Below are 21,837 nucleotides of genomic sequence, written 5' to 3' on the forward strand. Positions count from 1 at the left end.
CCGCTGTTCTGTCCTTCACGTTGATTCTGACCCTGCAGTCGGACCAACCTGTTTTAACCCGTCTCGCATTGTCCAGACAAATGCATACATCCCCCTGTGTCGCCGTCACTCTCAGATGTGGAATCGCCATATCAGTGTGGTTATACTGCTGTACATGGTCACAGTTGTCCGCAGGTTGCCTCGTTGGTGTCTTTCCTTTCTCCAGATCACTAACAGCTTTGAGCACATCAGTCATTTGCTGTGGAATCAGACACTTTGTTTCTTCTGCTGTCGCTACAGTCAGCGGGACCGCTTTCCAAGCATGAGACATTTGCAGACAAAGCCAGCAGCTCGTCGATATCTCCAGTTTTTCCTTTTGCAACATCGCCAGAGCACAGGCCTTGTTCCCTTGACAACTCATCATGGCCTTCTGCACTTCAGGATTCGCTTGACCTTTTCTTATGTCTCCATTTCCCATCCAGGCTATCTCTTCCTCTGTCTCTCGTTCAAGCTCAGGTGCCTCAAAAGGTCTTGTCGTCGTTGTTGGAGCTGCTTCAACTGTAATTATGTCAATCGTCTCATACCAGTCGGTTCCTTTATCCTGTCCGCAGTAGTACCTGCCTTGATCAGAATTTCTTACTTGTCTCAGCTCTACTTGCATTCCATCCCTGTTGCTGCTGAGTCTGTGGTTCGTTTGTGCTCTGAATCTTTCGTCGTTCCCCTTGTAGTCCTAGTAGTACGCTTTCACGTCGCCCCACTTGCATGGATCTCTGCAGACATAGAAAGGTGCATACTCTTCGCTGCGTCCCTCACAGTTCGGACAGTTCTTTTGGAACAGGTTGCATTTGAAAGTCACATTTGTTCCTTCCTGAATCGTGATGATTTCTCCTTCCGGGCCATGCGTTGGCTCCACGAACATAAATGCGCTTCTCTTGAACCGTTGGATGGTATCGTTTGGCGCAGTTGTCTCAGTCCAGTTGGTGTGGTTTCCTGTTGATAACACACTCAAGCCCTCGGTAAGGTGCAGTATCATCATCATACAAATTGTCACTGCCGGCAAAGTCATTATGCCCATACTCTTACCCAGACCACACATTACCTGCACTCTGAATGGGTGCCACGGTCTCCATTTCTTCCATTTGCTAGATCAGTACTGCAACTGTGTGGCCAGAATGTGTGAAGGAGTTCAGTCTTTGAAGCACTCAGTCTTATCTGTTTTGCTGATTAACGGTGCCCAGCCGAATGCTGTTTCCACAACTAGGGCTGCCTGCCTCTTCTGCTTGTATCTGGCTCCTCTTAAACACACACAGCTAGAATGCAGGGGTCTGTTGTTAATATTCTTGAATTATTTTCAGTTCGTACCTTTTCACAATGATTACTGCTTGTGACCACACGATGGCGTCCACTCTGCACACAGGCCATGTTATTCTCTGTGGTTGGCCTTGCTCTTCCACTGATAGTGGTACTTGGTGTTCAAACTTGATCTTGGCGTTTATTGACATTCACTCGGAACAATCTCTTCCTGTTGCTGATTATCCTGCGACGTGCGCGGAACTTTCCTGCAATGGTTGGCATGAACCCACGTAGCTCTCTCTGCGACCTTCACTGCCGTGTGAGTCGTTAGTAGCACTTGGAATGGTGCCAGCCACCTTTTCGCCTCCCAGCTCTTTCTGATCAAGGTCATGAATCACAACGAAATCGCCAGGCCTGATCTTATGCAGCTTTTCACCTGAACAGAAACATTGGACAACAAAGATATTTCTTTGCAATAATTCAACATGTCATTCTCACACAGATCTGTTGATGGCAGCCTTTGTCTACCCCTTTCTATTCCCATGAATGGTGGTCTACCAAAGAGTATTTCAAATGGAATTAAATTTGTTTTGACTCTTTTTCTCATTCTGGTGTACATCAACACAATTGGGAGTGCTTTAACCCATGTGAGCCCAGTCTCCTCACAGCACTTAGCCAATTTGTTCTTGATTGTTTGTTTGATTCTCCCTCTCAATAACTGCAGTGTGTTCTCATGTCAATTCCCAAAAACTGACCCCACCTGCTTTATTGCTTCATTGACAAAGTGTGTCCCATTGTCCGAGCTGATTTTCCTTAGAATTCCCCATCTCGGAACAATCTCAGTTAAAAGAGCCTTCGCTACTGCTGCCGAGTCTTGTTTCGAGGTTGGGAAGGCCTCAACCCATTTGGACCACATGTCAACCATCACCAGGCAGTATTTCTGTTTCCCACAAGGGTTAACTCTATGAAATCCATCATCAGATACTTAAAAGGCCCCCCTGATGGTGGTTGAGATACTATAGGTGTTTTTATCCCTCTTGCCACATTATGTGTGTTACAAATAACACATCTTTTGCAAAAATGTTCAGCAAATATCGTGAAACCCTTTGTAAACCACAATTTTCATCTGTGCCACCATCCCCGCTTTTGATACATGGTCTAACCCATGTATCGACTTTCCATAATGAGGAAAGAAGTGTTTGGGTAAACAAAGCATGCCATCACAGCTCATCCACACATTCTCCTTAGAGCTACAGCCAGCTGCCTTCCATCGGGTTTTCTCCTTGCCTGTGGAAAAAGTTTGCATGTTCTGTAAACAAAAACAAATGTTGAGGTTATTGTCAGATATCAAAGCACACGTAGTCTCTTTTGTCTCCATCGCTGCCGCGGCCCTCGCTGCCGTGTCTGCTCGTGCGTTTCCTGTTGATACTGAACTGTTATCGTTAGTTTGCGCTGCGCATTTGCAAATCGCGACCTTGTCTGGTAAAAGAACGGCCTCCGAAAGCTCAGACACGAGATGCATTTAATATTGGACGGCCATCTGACTTCAGAAATTTTCTGTGCTTCCATAAAGCACCAAAATCGTGTGTTACCCCAAAGGCATAACGCGAATCTGTGTAAATCGTCACAAATTTGTCTGTCATAAGTTTACATGCTTCTGTTAAAGCAACCAGTTCATCTGCCTGAGCTCAATAATTTGATGGCAGTTTGCCAGATGTCACGACCTCAAATTCAGTGGTTATTGTGTAACCAACCTTATTCTTTCCTGTTTGTGGATCTTTGGAAGCCGACCCATCCACAAAGAGGATATCGTCACAATTGTCTAATGGCATGTCTAATAGATCTGGAAGCGGTGTGCACACCTGTTCAAGCGCCGACAGACAACAGTGAGGTCCCTCGCCATCCTCCTCTGTTAGGAGGAGTGTGGCAGGATTCAAAGTTGTGCATCTTTTAACAGTTATGTTTGGCATGTCCAATAAAATTGTGTGGTACCTCAGCCATCGGGCTGTAGATAAATGTGACGTTCTCTGCTCTTGCAAAATCATGGAAACTGTGTGTGGAACCCTCAAAGTTAAATCAGAATACCCCACAAATTCCCTGGATGCCAGTACTGCCAGTTCAGCAGCCGCCACAGACCTCAAACAGTGTGGCAACCCTGCTGCTACTCTGTCAAGTTTGGTTGAGAAATATGCCACCGGTCGCAGTCGGTCTCCATGAGTCTGCAAAAGAACAGGAGTCATAAACCCGTTTTTCTCATCAGTCATCTGAACAAACGGTTTGTTTACATCTGGCAAGCCCAAAGTGGGAGCCAGAGCCATTTGCACTTTCATGTTTGCAAATGCCTCCTCTGCTTCACTTGTCCAAGCAAGCTTGTCACATGACCTCAGCCCTTTCCCTGTCATCAGGGCTCGCAAAGGCTGTTCAAGAATGGCATAATTAGGAATAAATTTACGACAGTAAGCACACATGCCTAAAAATGACAAGAACTGTTTTTTCGTAATTGGTTTTGGCACATCTTTTGTGGACTGTACCCGTTTGTCACAGATGGATTTACTGTTTGGTCTGATGACATGTCCCTTAAACTTTATTTCCTGTTTCACAAACTGCAATTTCGAAAGACTGATTTTGTGTCCCTCCTGTTCTAAGTGCTTCAAGAGAGAGACAGAGTCCGTCACACACGTAGCTTCATCACATACACAGATCAACAAATCATCCACATATTGCAACAAAGCCGTTCCAGCTGTCAGTGTTAAGGGTTCAAGGCTTCTTCGAAGCGCTTCATTATAGATCGTTGGGGATTCAGAGTACCCCTGGCACAACCATGTGAACGTATAACCCTTATTGTCAAAATCAAACGCAAACCAAAACTGACTCTTCTGGTCCACTGGGACGCTAAAGAAAGCATTAGCCAAATCCACCAGTGAAATACATTGCATTTTGCGGAATTTGTGACAAAATTGTGTAAGGGTTTGATACACGTGCCGCCCTAGCAATGACAGCTGAATTTAAGGCCTGAAGATCTTGCACAAATCGCCACTCAGTTGGTGAATCCTTATCTCTTATTTCCTTCACAGGGAAGATTGGAGTGCGAACTGGAGAATCTTGACATGGTATAATTATGCCTTCTCTCAACAATGAGTCAAAAACTGGCATAATACCCTGCAATGCCTCCCGTTTTAGGGGGCATTGCGCTTGACACAGTCTGTAATCAGATTTTGGTTTGACTATAACCGGTTCACATCCTTTGACTAAACCCACAACCTAGGAGGTACTTCTGTCAGAGCCGGGTGAATGTCTGTGACAAAAGTAGCCCCCTCCATGTTTCTCCACCGCACTCTCCACAATAGCAGTTAAAGTTCTCTGTACCTCCATCTCAAAATCACATTTTGATATAAATGCTCTTACACTTTTGCTGTGTTTCACTCCTATACTAATCTGTTGCTTTTATGCATTCTCTCACAAAGGGGCCCAAATCTGCTCACAGCTGCTTTTTGGCCTTGATCACTGATTAGGGTGCCTCAGTGTTCCCTGCTATCAAAATAGAAATGCATTTGTTTTTCTGTCAGGCAAGCTGAGAGCACATACACACATTTTCTGCCCAGAAAAACTTATAAAATGTCACACTCTCATTTTCTGCCCCGTTAACCCACCCCTCCTCAGATTATAGTTCACGTTCAATTACAACATGTGACGTGCAATGCAATTGGTCAGGCGTCATATTTTCTATGTTAAATGACATTGTTCGATCTTTTGCCCAATTCAAAATCATTTTTGCACAATCACAATTTTTCACACACCATTCATAAGCCCACTGCGGTTCAAATTTAGAACAACATATTTGTGGTTCTTCCTCAATGCTAATTCCAAAGGAAGTAAGGGTCAAATTTAATTCACACATTAAATCTCTGACCATTAGAGGTACCGGACAAGCTGGTGAACACACATCGCATGTTTAAATGTTCTCCCCTTCTCCTTTGACTCATACTCTAAGGGCACTGTGAATTTTTCAGAAATCAAATGGCCCTTGGCCAAAGTGCTCTTTATGCACTGAACCTGTCAATTTTGGGACACATGGCAAGTCACATAGTCGTATCGTAGTATGGCCAGCCCCAGAATCTACCAAAAAGTTTACTAATGTCCCATTATCTAACGTTTGATATCTAGGCATTTGTAAAAACCCTGAACTTTTGTACATTCTCAAACATTCATCCGAAACATTATCACATAAAACTTCATCAGTAACACTGAAAGATTTGCAAGCATTGTCTTCATTGCAGAGAGCAGTATGTAATCAGTGTATGTGTGTATGTTGTCTGTGTGTAAAAATATGTTCACTTCCCTGTCCTGTAGCCAGCAGCCGATCGCCCTGTCTCCGGCCCCCACCTTCGCTGCTCTCCTATCCTCCTCAGTCTGCCTTTTTTCTTCTCCTGACAGTCTCACACAAGCCGCAATTCCACTTCCGCTGGTTTCTGTAGACTTCTTTCTGTCGGCCCACTTCTGCTGTGGTTTCGATGTGCTGACATTAGACTGCAGTCGCCAGCTGAAGATCTCTCCCTTCGCCTTGACTTTGTCTTTCTTTGTCAGCAGCTGTTGTTCTGCGTGTACAGTGTGTGCCAGGGTGGAGGTCAATCGCCCGCTCCATTCAATGTAACTTGCTTTCACTGCTTGTGTGATCTCAGGTCTCCTCCACTGTCAGAGTCGGGCGCTTGTGGTGCTTGTCTTCTGGGCGGAGAGCAGTCGAGTTTGGGTTCAGTCCCAGGGCTTTCAGCTCTGCCACTGGATAGTGATGCTTGTATGCCGGCGTCGCCAGCACAATCGTCGTTGCATGTGGGAAAACACAAACATACTTTTCAAAATAATAAATAAATAAAATGTTCTGGTGGTGCTGACACACAAACAGATCTTTCACACATTTTATTTTACATTCCACATTTTCACCCCTACATGCTAATTCTTTCTACATTTGCTTTTGTTCTCTTCTATCTGCTTCCTTAAAACAACAGCACACTGTCTGTTCACATTCTTACACACATGTTGAACGCAGCCACAACTCTGTTTCATGCGCTGCCCTGTCCCACTGATTCTCGCACGGCTCTCAGCCTAGTCGTGCTCAATGTCCCCCCTCTTTGGGGAAATCATGGTATTTAATCAGTTTCTCTATGTCCTGCATACATTTCCTCCCATAGGTTTTTCTCATTTGACAGAAAACCGGTGTATCAAATTTAGCAAGCTTGCTCTGAGGTTTCCCCATACTGGCTGTTTCCGTTTCTCTGTGGGTTACTGTTGACGCACGCGTCTTATCATCTGTCGGACGTCTCCAACAGATCTGATTTTTAACCCAAGATCAGCTAAGGGTGCACTCCCTAGTGCTTTAATTAAAATTTGATCAAAATCTTCGATTTCAGCTAATCTAATTAGACTATTTCTGCGAGGACTCAGTCTCCGTTAGAAAACCTCTTGACCTGTTCGTAGGTCTCAGTCTTTGTTCGAGAACCTCTTGCACTCTGACCACACAAAAAACAGTCTCAGCCAATGTGGTTCACTCACTTTCATACCAAAAGAAAATAAATTAGTCGTCCCTTACCAGAGATATTTGGGTTGTCACGGGTTCGTTTTCATTTGATTCCAGTGGAGTTTCTCCTGGCCCTGGTGCGGTCGGCCCCTCTCTCTTAAAACTTATGAGGTAGAGCTGGAACTTCTCAGTCCAGGTGGCCAAACACCGTCCGCACTCAGGTCCAGAAAGCACTTCCAAGGAATCCCACTATTCTGACACCAAATTGTTGTGGCAAAAAATTATCAACCAACCATTATCACTGCGTAAGAAACACTCTGACTCAAACAGTCTTTTAAAATTATTTATTCTTGCAAGAAGGACCCGGTCATTACACAGGAGTTAATCTGTGCCGTGAGTGGGACTCAGAGGGGAGGGCTGACTTGTGTTTTATACTCTTATCCCAAGGTTTCTCAACAAAAGCAGATCCTCCCCCTCTGCATCCCTCAGACACAGAGGCATTCCCCTGCAATGATTATCACTGATCAATGAGTATCAAAATTTCTACAACAAGTCCTTGGGTTGTTTGAAGCGTGCGATTCTTGTAGACTTGCAGGATGCAGCAGACACTGCTTCAGTTACTGTTATCTTTTCAAGAGGTTTATTTACTATCTGTGTACATGTCTTACATCTCAAGTAAATATTGCAAGAATCAATGCATGCCATTTTTCTCCTCGTATGGTGTCAGGCGTGCTTGCTGCACATATGTAAACGGTAATGACAGAAGTAAACGATGACGGAAGTTAATTCTTTGAGCTTTTTATATATTAACATTTGTTCCTGCAAGCAGTAGAACTTTTTGTTTATTTATTATATTTTGGGATGTGGATAGGCGTAATTGAATCAGTTTTGTATTTATGTAGCACGAAGTGTACAGTCTACTGTAACTTTTTTTTAATATTCAGCAAAACAGTGAAGATGCAAAGAATGCATTTTACTTTTCATTGTACTTTTGATGACATGAAGTTAATGTTTTAAGAGGTGTTTTCAATTAAAACATTTGAAACGTCAGATTAAAACAAGAAAAACTTTTGCACCCCACCCTTTTAAATGAAGCATGACCAAAGAAAATGGAGAAGTACCTGAGACATGGGACAAAACATGTTTGTTTCTATTAGTTTTGAAAATAACTGCATTTCTACTGGGAAATGAATGAAGAGACTATCTTGACACAAATGTGCAATTTCATTTGCATTTTCTAGTTTTATCAAGATTCCGACATTATATTATCACTCGCAACCCTTCATATAGATTAAAATACATCTTAAACTTAAGAATGGAAATGAAAACAAGGTCTTTAAAATAAACCCATGACCTCGCAAAGAAGTGGTTTGCATAGCCCTTTTATAAAGTTTCACAGTTGCTCCTACTTTTTGTAGATGACTTCTGCAGTAATTTTGCTCTATTTCTGTGTCAACTGTGATATGTGAAATCCATCACACAAAATGAGGGACATTTATCTAAAAATGTCAAATGAATTGAGTAGGTCCTGTTTGCAGCTATGCAACACCAGAATGAAACTGGAAGAAGCATTTTCCAACTGTGTGTGTGAAACACGGTTACCTAGAGCTGAACATAAATTAACGTGCTACCATACAGCTAGATGCATCGGACAAATAAGGCATCCTTCATAAAGCCAGGGCAGTGTGGATGTGATTACATGTGACTACTCTAGTGTTATACCGGAGTCATGTGCTGCATTACTTTATATGCTTGTAGGATTATTTTAAAGGGCGATTTTGTTTTCTAGGTTTATGTGGCTGCCTTCTCTATCTCAGGCTATGCCTGGGCCAGCTGGCGTAATCGGTACAAACCCTTTAACCCTGTTCTAGGAGAAACATACGAGAGTGTGCGTGAGGACCGCGGTTTCCGTTATGTTGCGGAGCAGGTATGATCACTTTACTATATATTGTTGAAAGTCCACATTGGAAGGGTATTGTTTTTTTTGTTTTTTTTAGTATTTTGCTTTTTGGTATTATGTTCTTAGGTCAGTCATCATCCACCTTTGTCGGCTTGCCATGCTGAGTCTGAGAACTTTACCTTTTGGCAAGGTAATATACCTCGCATGGTAATTTACTATTCATGTGGATTGCTTTCCTTCAGTAAAATAAGCATTATGTGTATTTGGCATTTATAATTGACTTTTTTTCTAATTTACTATAAATGCTCTGTCAAAGAAAATGGTATATCTTTGTGAAAGATGTCCCCTAATCCTTACATTTTCCTAAATTCCCTTTAGACCAGCGATGGAAGAATAAGTTCTGGGGGAAGTCTGTGGAATTCATTTCGACAGGCATGGTTAATGTCGCTCTACCTAAGTGAGTATTTCGAATGTGCTCTGAGGTAACCTTTTTTCAAAAAAGAAAATTGTGAAGGATGTGAGAACAGCTAATTTAAAAAAAATAATGTCGTTGAGGATTTGTTGCATTTTCGTTCTTCCAAAGTTACCATTTCTGTATATTAACCCTACCCTTTCAGTTCCAAATGATCAAAGTGCACTCGACTTTAAAGTCATGGACCTGATTCATCAGGGGCCTGGTTTAAAAAACACAAAATATATTATACTCTGAATTTTGCAAATCAAACATTTCAAACTGTTTATCTCATACTTGAACAGTAAACATGAGAAATTGTGCTGATATGTAATTTTTTATTTTGCTAAATTAATAATTGGGCTGTTTCTCTTCAGCTATGGTGATCATTATGAGTGGAATAAAGCAGTGACGTGCATTCATAACGTGTTCAGTCAGCAGAGATGGCTCGAGCACTACGGTGACGTCCTCATTCGCAACCTCAACAGCAACGAGTGCACCTGCAAAATCACCTTTGTCAAAGTGAGTTTGGTACACTGCTCGCAACAGTATGCAGTTATGGCATGTCCTGTACAGGATGAAGTCAGGCTCTCTGTAAATAATAAAACTTAAGTCCACAAAATATTTTATATATTACTCATTTTATAATGTGTACATGTGTAATATTTATGTGAGTTTCACTTAAATTTAGATTCATGAAAATGCAGTCTTCACTGTCTATCAAAGCTAATGGGATGCTCTCATTAGCATTAATGCATGTCAAAAGGACTTAATTTATATTGTAAATTTACCATGAGAAAGGCCTCTGTTTTTATGCATCAATTATGTCATTACATTACAAAAAGTCTTAATTAAATCTCACTGGTGAGTTTGTAACTTGTTTATCCGCTCAGTGATTTAATAGAACACAACATGTAATTAATATTGATAACGGATCGTTTTAATAAATTGGATGAACAAGATTAGAATTTACACCAAGACAACCCATTCACCATTTTAATATTTTCCTTTCCACTGTTTAATCTATAAACCAAACAATCTGACACTTGCTATGCTTTTAATTTGTATGCTCAGTCACGTTACTGGGGTGAAGACAACAGTAAGAATGAGGTGCAGGGCAGTGTCCTGGACAGCAGCGGCAGAGTCGTGCATCGCTTCGGTGGATCATGGCATGAGGGCATTTTCTGTGACTCACTGCCCACTTCACAATGCATCTGGAAGCCCAGTGAGTGATGAAATGACCATTAACAATTTCAATTGGAACATGAGTTTTGTTTGTATTTCAACCAATCATGTAGATCAGCAAGTATTTGACACATATGCAAAGTAGGGTTAACGATATGAGATTTTCATGATAACAGTCTCAGAAAATATCACCGTTTTCACGGTATCACATATCTAAAAAACGTATGCATATGTTAAAAATTCATATTTGTCTCTGGCTTGCTTTTGTTCGCACGTCAATGATGCCGAGATCTACTTTTATATTAAATTTAATCACTGAGAAGGTTTACCTGCAAAGTAGTACCAAACATCACAAGCAGCCTCAAGAATGGTCTCAGAGTAGCCGTATAACACTTTTCCTTGAGCAGAATATTGCACTACAGATCGCTGAGTTTGTTCAAAGGGGAGATAGAAAAGCGCACTCGCATGCATGGTTGCCAGATTGCACAAAATAAGTATAACATAAGGCGTAATATTTCCAATTTGCGCAAGTATAAATCTCAAACTGGGGTTGTTGCTTCTCTTATCTGGCAACCTTTAGCATGTAAAATGCTTGTGGAGATGCGTGACATATCCAATGAAGAAGAAAAAAAACCACTTCTACGATAAATGAGCCATGTGCCACATTAAACCATGTGGAGGGCCTGATCCAGCCCGCGGGCCGTAAATTGCCCATGTCTGCTTTAGCTGTTTGCGAAATTATCATTAAATCTGCCTCGGCAGTCCTAAATGGTCTATCACTTGGGCGGCCGCCGAAATATCTTCAATGGGAGAACCACGTCATTGTTCTTTCCCTGCTGTCCACGAGCGACCCAGTCCAAATAGACATTGAGGAACAATGCACATTTTCGTGTGTGTGTGTTGCAAGTTAGGAAAGGAGATGCGCACATGTGAGATTCTCTGTCCGGTTGCATTTTTTTTCTCAATACTGTAGATAAGCAAATTTACATGTTATGATAACCGTCAATTTTCAAACCGTGGTATTCCATGAAACCGGTATACTGCTGCAACCCTACTGCAAAGGATGGCGTAAGTGTGTGTTAAATGATTTTAGGTTGATCATTAAACTCAACATGGTGTAAGATGATGGGTCCCTGACATATAATCTGTTAAGCCAATTGGCTCACAAGGTGCAAGTCAATTGCCCTTGTCAGCCAATACATTTATGTACTCTTTGTCAACATCTAATTTGCTCCGTTGTTTGTAGATAATATATATTTTATTTTATTTAGACCATATCCCCTTTATTCTGAGAGTTGGCATGACTGAACTTTGTTTTAACAAAATGTCTAACTGTTCACATTCATTTGTTGAGGATGTTCTGAGATGTAATTTTCCATATTTTAATTTGCAGATGCTCAACCAGATGATTACTTTGACTACTTTGGCTTCTCTCAGTATGCCAGAGAGCTCAATGAACTAACCCCTGACATAAAGGGTAAACTTCCCCCAACAGACACACGCTTCCGTCCAGACCAAAGGTACATTAATCAAAGAGATGAAGAGTGAACCTCAATAATCATTTTGACCTATTGCACAGGTGTCAAACTTAAAGCCCACTGGTCAAATTTGGCCGCCACCTCATTTCATGTGCCCTGCAAGCTAATTTCTGAAAAGTAGAATGGCAGGTGAAGGGAACGTCCAACTGACCAGTCAGTAAGCACTTTTCTCATCAATATTTAACAGGGGAAACCTCTTTATCCCAACCTAATTTTTCTCCCACCAAAAGCTAAACGAGACGTCGCTATCTGGACCAGTTATCAGTATGTCTCAATGGATAAAGCATTGTGAACGCAAAGGGACCACAGACCGGTCTCGAACGTGCAGCTTAGATCATTATAAATGTGCCCGTGAACCACTGTTAAAACAAATGTTCTCAATTGGGACAATACCGATTTAAAATCTTTGTTCAAAAACCTGCAAGTTACGAATTAATCGTGATCTCAAAGAATCTGTTAAATGCAAGTAATAAAACCCTAATCTCAACCACAACAAAAACAATTTTTTTAACTTGCTTTACCACGCCCCAAAGTGGGAGCGTTGTATCATTGCAAGCAACAGTGAGCGGAGTTATACTGTGCCATTGGAAACATACCATTATGATGGATGTGTAAACCCGGTGTGACAAGCGGCACTCGTGAAACTTCTCATTCATAAATGTACTGAATGACCTGGTACATATATCGAGCAACTGATGAGAGGGGCAGGTTGTTCGATAAATTCAGCATTTGAATCCACTTTGTTCATCACGGAGAGAAAAGTGCGGATGACCCATTAATGCGTAAGTGACTGATTTTGATTCACGTTGACGGGCTTTCACATGATTCGCATCAGCGCTGCCGAATACATTTAAATCTATGAAGTGACGCGTCAGCGCAACCTCTGCCCCAACTTTTTCACACACGTTTTTTCCTCACAAATTATGTCTTTGGAGTCTTTAGAGTACAAAGCTACAATAATATTTTAAAACTGTCAAAATTTGGGGCCTGTGTAGCTCAGCGAGTATTACATTTTTAATCGAGTTAATTACATGGTCCCGATTAATTAATCGCATATACAAATATTTGCTGTGAAAGCCCCTCATATAACAATAATTCAATAAATAATGATTATACATATATCAATATTTAATTATACATGGTTATCTTTAAATATTTAAAAATGTTATATAAAAAATAAATATTCAGATAATTAAAATGCATTACCTTCTTGTGGCAGAAGATTTAATCATTGATAAGACAATACAAAAAGCGTCTTTAGAATACAATGTATTGTTTACTACCATATTATTGATCATAAGTCAATCATTGGCACACAGTTCACAGCAATCCATTTCACAAGTGAATGTGTCAATCAGTTGAAGATTTATTATGAGGGCTTTTTTAAGAGTGTAGTCTTGTTTAAGGTGTTAATGTACACCTGTGTCAGACATGCTTGTGTAGCCTCTCTGGTGTGTTGCATCATAAACATAAAATGTTTAGTTCACTGTTAAGTTAAATATAGTTTAATACTCCATCTTTAAACACATCTTGAGATCCCTTAGTTTGCATTTGCGCTCCTTCAAGTGTTTTGAAAGCAAGAATGTAATGCATGTCTGTGTTGTGGGTTGTTTTCTTCACTGTATAAACGGTGCGTTGCTCATACAGCTGAAATTTCATTTACTGCCCTCTGGAGTAAACAGGTGGTATTACAAGTTTGCATTTCTCAGGAATCTTCCTTATTATGGTGCAATTAATTGCGTACTTTTACTTTTATTTTGTCAAATTAATCTCACTGAATTAACGCGTTAAATCGGCAGCCCTAAATATTACCTTCCAGAGACCCCAGTTATTGAATTCAATTAAATTCACCCAAAAATGCTGACATAAACAAGTCCGCTTATTTTCTGCAATCAAAGCAATTTACTTTCTCTTCCAAATGCATGTTTTCAATATTTATTGTGCCCATCTCCTGCTTTCTTGAATGGCAAGATCATAAATTCCACCGTGACACCTACTGCAACGCTTGTCATGTGTGTAAAATATAATTTCTTTAGTGATGTTGGTTGTTCAGCGGTGGAGCAAATTGGAGCCGGAAAATAGAAAGATGTTTTCATATTGAATTCTGGGGTAAAAATATTTTTGCCCTCCGGCCACAGTGGCGGTGAATTCCTTATTATTATTATTATTATTATTATTATTATTATTATTATTATTATTATTATTATTTTTACCAGCATATATTTTGGTTATTCATGGGTATATAAAACACCACTTCTTCGGCTGTTGTGAATTATGTCACATGACAATTCATTAATGATGCTGCATGTCATTTGCTTTGTATGGTTATGTATTCAGTCACAAATGTTTGGAATAAAGAAATGTTGCATTCACAATGAGTGTAAAAGTGAACTGCTCTGTGGAAATCAAGCATCTCCGGAGATGGTCGGAGATCATTTGCAGAGTTCTCATGGAGGACGCTGAAAGTAGTTTACAACTTCAAGAACAGACGACTAAAATGGCAGAAACCGTGAGCACTCTGCATGTGTGTGTTCCATGAGAAGTGTTGCGCTTATGGGCAGCAGAGCGCCTCTGTATTCACAGCGAATCAGATATTCGCATCAGCTGCTTTTTTTTCATCTGTTCTTCAAAATATAATCAAATGTGTTTCTTCAAGCATGTGTCTTTTGTGTCTGACAACATTTCTTGTCACATGTCACTAGGACTTTTTATGTCACCCAACACAGAACCCACCACAGTGCATAAATTAGCCATATTTGGCATGTTGGTGGGTGCTAATTTTAAATGCTGAACAAAAGGAAAAACATAGTTTAATATTTTATTAACCTGAGGTTACATCATAAATACACACACAATTAGTTGAAGGGAATCAAGCAATAATATTTACAAAAAAAAAACTATTCCCTCTTTGGCTGGAGCTTTAGCCTCAAACTAAAACCGAACATAAACGTCAAGAAAATTAAACCTGCTTAAAATTAGTAATGGTTCAATGGGACGGGAGCTATGCGACAGTTATTACATCTAATATTTTATCCTTGGACCTGTCCATGTTGTCATAATTTCTGTGAGAGAAACTTTACTGTGGGAACCTTAGTGTGTCCATGGAACTTTTCACCCTCAGACATGTGTGGCATTTACTGATACGTGTGACTCTGTGAACAATGAATGTCTCACGTAATTATAAGAAAGTCCACTGATCATGCAAACTATAACACACATGCAACACCACAAATTTAAATGTTTATCTGTTCTGCTGTTGCTAATAAAATAATAGTATGAATACATCTTACCTAAGTTACGGGCTAAATCAACGTGACTGTTTTCAAACATTACATAGTTTGACACATCTTGGCAAATTTCAGTCTAGAACATCTCAAAATGATTCAATGACTCGCTAATACCAGAAAATGCTCATTTGTCAGTACCTAGTGGCATCTCCACAAGTGGTCACTAAACTAGTCAATTAATGAAACTGAAAACAATTTGTGAAACAGAAGCAAGCCACCCTTTCATTTTGCAGCCATTTCTGCACAATTGTGCTGATTATTTTCTATACTTGAATCCTTATAATTGCTTAATTATGTGCTTTTAGATTCCTTGAACATGTTTGTGGATCAGTGATTGCCTCACCTTTTTGCATTCCTTTGCGTTATAAAATGTAGACAACGATGACAGTCATTTTTTTTCCCCCTTCTAATTCACATTATATTGGTAGCATGGTGATTTGGCCTTAATACCTCAGGATGTGAATTTAATAATTCAGCAATCGAAGCTTATACCGTGGTTACCATATGTAGGATGCGGGAAAACCTTGAATCTAGTCATAAAAATGGCATTGGCAGTAAAAAGCAAAATGTCAATGAATATGACCTATTTGGATGAAAATGATCTTTTGAATTTACAATTAATCAAATTAAAATGATAATAGGTCCTAGTGTGATAATTAACTAAAGTCTCTTGATTTAAATGAATAAATAATCTGTAAGTGATGTGCACTTCAAAATGAATGTGTAGAGCCGGCTGCTCATACACTGAAAACCTCACCATGATCATCATTCATGCTCTTGTGTGTGAGATGACCAACAGAGAGCACTCTGAAGTGCACAGCAGTTTTACAGAGATTAATAATCAGTGTTGGGGAAGCTACTTTAGCTTGTCAAACTACAGATTCACTCATAATTTTAAGTCAAAGCTACTCTTTGAAAAAGTAGTTGGCTACACTACAAGTTACTATCAAAAAGTAGCTAGCTACATTGAAGCTACTTAATGAGGCAATATATTTTTTTGAATGTTACTATCAAACCAATAATATTAATAACAATTTACACTAATGACATTTATTAATTCATGTATTACAGTATAAAATAAAAACAAAAAAATCAAATGCCATTTAAAAAATATATTTTTTACTTTTGCACTTTTCAGTCCTGGTGTGGCCTACTTCCCTAAATATCACATTTTTTATGACAATCTCTCCTTGGGCTGGCATTTTTTGTTCTGGTCACATAATATTTAGTGTGGATAATATGTGAATAAAGACTCAGGGCTTGTTTCTCTCCTCACCTGAGTGGACATGCAAGTGCCAGCTTTACAGCTCACATACAGATGTTGCTCTACAAATATATGTTCGCTTTGTTCAGGTCCAAAAAACGTGGACAGAAGGTCATTCTAGATCAGGGGTCATGGACCTATGGGTCGCAAGCCATAAGTGGCTCTTTGTTAAATATCAAGTGTCTCACCATTTACCAACACATGATTGTTAGAAAATTATCTCTAGAAAGTTTTAAAACGAAGTGTGAATGTGACTGCAAAGCTTGAAGTCCATGACGCTGTTTTGATTTCCTTTCTCCCGAATTTGTCGTACAGCCTACTCCTGGTGAACAAGGTTTGAAATTAACACCTGCCAAATATGGAGTATTTTGCTGATGTACCAGCCACTGTGGAAGGTGACCAGTAAGACTTCTCAGTGATATATTACAAGAAATTAGACACAAAGATGTGTGTTTGACGAAACGTGAATCTATTTTGAAGAACAGATGAAAGAAAAGCTGCCGATGTGCTTCTGATTTGATATGTGTGCAGTGAACTCTGAGTGCAATGAAAGCGCTTCTCCAAGACACACACATTCACTGCGTTCTGGGCCTCATTTCCCAATAACTATTGATCTTAACGGTTAATAGAATTTTCTATGAGCTTTTTTATTTTACTTTTTTTTTTTTTTTTTTAATTTTATGTGCACCCAGGGTGTGATATAGCACCCGCAAAATGCTCATCTACCATGCAAGATGTCTCAGTGACTCATGACAAAAAATGCTGTTAGTCAAAAAGATGTGCTTGAAGAAACACACTTCATTATATTTTTAAGAACAGACAAAAGAAAAGCCATCTGTGCTCGTGTCTGATTTGCTGTTTGGCGTGCAATGGGACACTGTCTCGGAGTTCTCACTCATTTTTCATTCAACTGAAAACTGTTTGGAAGAATAATGTAATCTCTGAGAATGCTGCAAATGATCTCCTATCATCTTGTGAGTTTTGCTTTATTTCCATGGAGCAGTTCGCTCTTACACACTGTGAACGCAACTCTGCAGGTTCAGTAATATATAAAGGTATCTTTGTATTAAAGAAACAAAGACCAAAGTGATGAAATAAAAGTAAACGCGTTCACCTTGTACCTAAAATTTTGTTCTATTTTCTTTTCTTCAGACCGCATAAACTGTATTACCAAAATGCAAAACAAACACATTCCATAAGAACACACACACAATGCATTTGGCAGCATTTTTTTGGGAACACAAGGGAATTTATTAGGTATTATTATTATTATTATTATTATTATTATTATTATTATTATTATAATAGTCTTTAGTTCTTAATTTGCACCCGTTTCTTGCGATGGCAAATGGGACCGTTGGATATGGTAAATGTTTGGATTTGGAGAGGTGGTTATGTCGATTTTTATCACATTTCGTTTAAAGTGCAATTTGAATTTAGAAAAGAAATTAAAACAATTGTCTACGTTTTTCGTGTTTGAATACATTTAATTTTTAAAGCAGAATCAATAAAGCAAAAATATTCACCGAGCTTGGGGGTTGACCATTTCGGATATCACTATTTTAAATGCTATTATTATTATTAGGGCTGTCGATTTAACGTTTTAATTCAGTGTGATTTAATTTGACAAATTAACACAATTAATCGCACCATAATAAGTTTCCTGAGAAATGCAAGCTTGTAGTACCACCTGTTTACTCCAGAGGGCAGTAAATGAAATTTCAGCTGTATTAGCAACATAGTGTATTTACAGTGAAGAAAACAACCCACAACACAGACATGCATTACATTCTTGCTTTCAAAACACTTGGAGCGCAAATGCGAACTAGGTGATCTCAAGATGTGTTTAAAGATTGAGTATTAAACTATATTTAACTTGAAACGGTGAACTAAACATTTTGTGTTTGATGCAACACACACGAGACACTACACAAGCATGTCTGACACAGGTGTAGATTGACCGGCTCTTAAACGATCCCTCATAATAAATCTCCAACTGATTGAAAAATTCACTTGTGAATGGATTGCTGTGAACTGTGTGCCAATGATTGACTTATGATCAATAATATGGTAGTAAACAATACATTTTATTCTAAAATTGCTTTTTGTATTGTCTTATCAATGATCAACTCTTCTGCTACAAGAATGTAATTCATTTTAATTATCTGAATATTTTTTTAGATATATTTAAAGATTAATATAAATGTATAATCTTTATATATTGAATTATTGTTATATGAGGGGCTTTCTCTGTAAATATTTGTATATGTGATTAATCGCGATTTTAATTAATTGGGACACCATGTAATGCGATTTTTAAAAAATTGTAATCTATTGACAGCCCTAATTATTATTCAAATATTTTTACATATCACTCAGCCCAAAAGGGAAGTAAAATTTTTCATGAACAATTGTAAAATGAATTTTATGGAGACCTGCACAAATGAGTGTATTCAATTCCATATTGAAAAATATTATTTTTTGTTTGTTTTTGAGTATTCTGTGCAATATAAACATTTTGCTTTTTATTTATTTATTTTTAAATAGTAAATTATTCGTTTGTGGTCTGGCTCTTTTGGAAAAAATGCATTAACCAAAAATAAAAAATAAATTTCTCCTTAGTGAAAAAAGTTGAGAAATTGTTGCATAATGATACATAACATAAATTATTTGCTTCACTAATCATTTCATTTATTTTACATGAAAATAATAGTTAATTAAATGCTAAGAAATGGAGAAATCAAACAGTTCTGCATGATTGTAATTTATAATAATAATATATATACTGTATATTTATAAATGTATAATAATAATAATTTACTCGCTGCTCCCAAGATCTCACAGATTAGAAGCGAAATAATCCTATTTAGAGCAGAAACAAAATCCCTCAAAAGGCAATAATACATTTTTGAATTATTTTATTTAAATAATAAATGTAAATATGCTGTTGTGTGATCTAAGTGTCTGAAACATTCGTTGTTGCATAGAAGAATAAAATAGTGTTCTTTTATTAACCATCAGACAATCTCTTCTACTGAGAGCTTATTACATCTCACTTAGATAAGATGACGGTAATTAAATATTTTCGTTTGTGATCTGCAATTACAGAAGAAGACCACGCTGCCTGATTCTGATCAGCAGACAGAAATATGCTGCCAGATTATCGGACGTTTTGCCAGTAAAAGTTTGCCTTCTAATCAATAATGAAGGCTACTAGTTATAAAGTGACCAACATGATGTAGCGTTTGTTTACACTACACCGCTACTTGCTGGAAAAAGTAGTTTGCTACATGAAAAGCTACTCTGTTTTAAAAGCAGCTGAGCCACAACACGCACAACCTTGAGGCGGATGGGCTACAACAGCAGAAGACCCCACCGGGTACCACTCATCTCCACTACAAATAGGAAAAAGAGGCTACAATTTGCAAGAGCTCACCAAAATTGGACAGTTGTAGACTGGAAAAATGTTGCCTGGTCTGATGAGTCTCGATTTATGTTGAGACATTCAGATGGTAGAGTCAGAATTTGGCGTAAACAGAATGAGAACATGGATCCATCATGCCTGGTTACCACTGTGCAGGCTGGTGGTGGTGGTGTAATGGTGTGGGGGATGTTTTCTTGGCACACTTTAGGCCCCTTAGTGCCAATTGGGCATCGTTTAAATGCCACAGCCTACCTGAGCATTGTTTCTGACCATGTCCATCCCTTTATGGCCACCATGTGTCCATCCCTTTATGGCCACCATGTACCCATCCTCTGATGGCTACTTCCAGCAGGATAATGCACCATGTCACAAAGCTCGAATCATTTCAAATTGGTTTCTTGAACATGACAATGAGTTCACTGTACTAAAATGGCCCCCACAGTCACCAGATCTCAACCCAATAGAGCATCTTTGGGATGTGGTGGAACTTCGTGCCCTGGATGTGCATCCCACAAATCTCCATCAACTGCAAGATGCTAGCCTATCAATATGGGCCAACATTTCTAAAGAATGCTTTCAGCACCTTGTTGCATCAATGCCACGTAGAATTAAGGCAGTTCTGAAGGCGAAAGGGGGTCAAACACAGTATTAGTATGGTGTTCCTAATAATCCTTTAGGTGTGTGTGTGTGTGTGTGTGTGTGTGTGTGTGTGTGTGTGTGTGTGTGTGTGTGCGTGTGTATATATATTACACATACATCCACACACACACTATTGTTAGTCATTTTAGTGTTATTTTTCACATATTGTGATCTTGATAATCTCATGATGATGATGTTGCAAGCTGCAGACAGCGGGGGTAAGAGACAAGCATCTCCGTGTTAGCGTGCGCATCACCTGGCAGAACTTTATATCTCTCCCGCTCAGATTTTGTCTTCCACGACTGGTTGAAGTGGCTCTGACCCAGAGGTGGGAGACTCGAGTCAGACTCGAGTCGCAATTTTCAGGACTTGAGACTGACTTGACTAGGTCTCTGAAAAGACTCAACTTGACTTTAGACTTGACTCGGACTTGTGCCTATTTACTTGAAATGACTTGTGGAAAAAAAGAAATTCAATTATTGTGATTTTTTTTTTAACTTTTTTTTATTTTTTTATATATATATATAATTTAAGAATGAACTATATATTTTCCAATAAGTCGGCGAACCCAAGCTACTCTTCTTTATACGCATGCATAATCAGGAAGCCGCTTGCCACCTGCCAAAACGGCAGATCCCTCCGCGGACAACATGGACACAGCAACAACAACACCAGCTCCAGCCCCGAGGATAATAAAGTTTGGGTTTAGAGATTACGTGTATACGGCCAAGAAAAGAACGGCTGTGTGTAATATCTGCAGTGCCAAGATGAGTGATTCATCGGCCACAACTTCAAATTTCATTCGTCACTTCAAGTTACACAGCGAGAAGTGGTTTTGCTAGTTTTCAAGCACGAGGTTTTCTGTGGTATCTATCTACTTCCAACTTAAAGTGTAAATTAAATTGCAGGTTAACCACCACAACCAATTAATGTGTAAATTTAAGTGCTCAATATGTATATTTTTAAAAATTTCTTAAGTCTTAAAATGCCTTAAAATAACATTTATTGGGGTTTCTTCAAAGGTAGCATGTTTTTTTTTTTTTTTTTTTTTTTTTTACAGTAACTGGGTGATGATGTTATAAGAGGGAGCGCGGGCGGTATTCCACTCACTCTGTGTGTGCGGGTTGAGGGAGAATAAAATAACATGTTTGCAGCATTGAGCGATGTAGCCAATCACAGACATGTGTTGATTTCTTGAACGCAATGGCCAATCAGAAGCATTTACGATAGACTTCCCTCACCGCTCAAAACAGACTTTTTGTTCAGTGCTGAATTCTGTATGCTGGCAAATCCTCTAATTATAACAAAGTGTATATATTATGAAAGCTTCATTGATAATAACAGAGATGTGCGAGATCGCGATGA

At 39.1% G+C, this 21,837-nt stretch overlaps 1 protein-coding gene across 3 annotated transcripts in view; it reads left to right on the plus strand.

Annotated features, from left to right (window-relative positions):
* Positions 1-21,837, plus strand: part of LOC127650224 (oxysterol-binding protein-related protein 7-like) — a 47,503-nt gene that overhangs the window by 17,233 nt on the left and 8,433 nt on the right. For all 3 annotated transcript variants that reach the window (XM_052135526.1, XM_052135527.1, XM_052135525.1), the window contains exons 15-20: positions 8,574-8,711; positions 8,811-8,874; positions 9,063-9,141; positions 9,513-9,657; positions 10,210-10,360; positions 11,714-11,840. In XM_052135526.1, the coding sequence (XP_051991486.1) occupies positions 8,574-8,711; positions 8,811-8,874; positions 9,063-9,141; positions 9,513-9,657; positions 10,210-10,360; positions 11,714-11,840 (704 nt within the window). The remainder of the gene's footprint in view (positions 1-8,573; positions 8,712-8,810; positions 8,875-9,062; positions 9,142-9,512; positions 9,658-10,209; positions 10,361-11,713; positions 11,841-21,837) is intronic.

The sequence above is a fragment of the Xyrauchen texanus genome, chromosome 10 (assembly GCF_025860055.1).
Source record: "Xyrauchen texanus isolate HMW12.3.18 chromosome 10, RBS_HiC_50CHRs, whole genome shotgun sequence".
In the NCBI taxonomy this organism is placed as follows: domain Eukaryota; kingdom Metazoa; phylum Chordata; class Actinopteri; order Cypriniformes; family Catostomidae; genus Xyrauchen; species Xyrauchen texanus.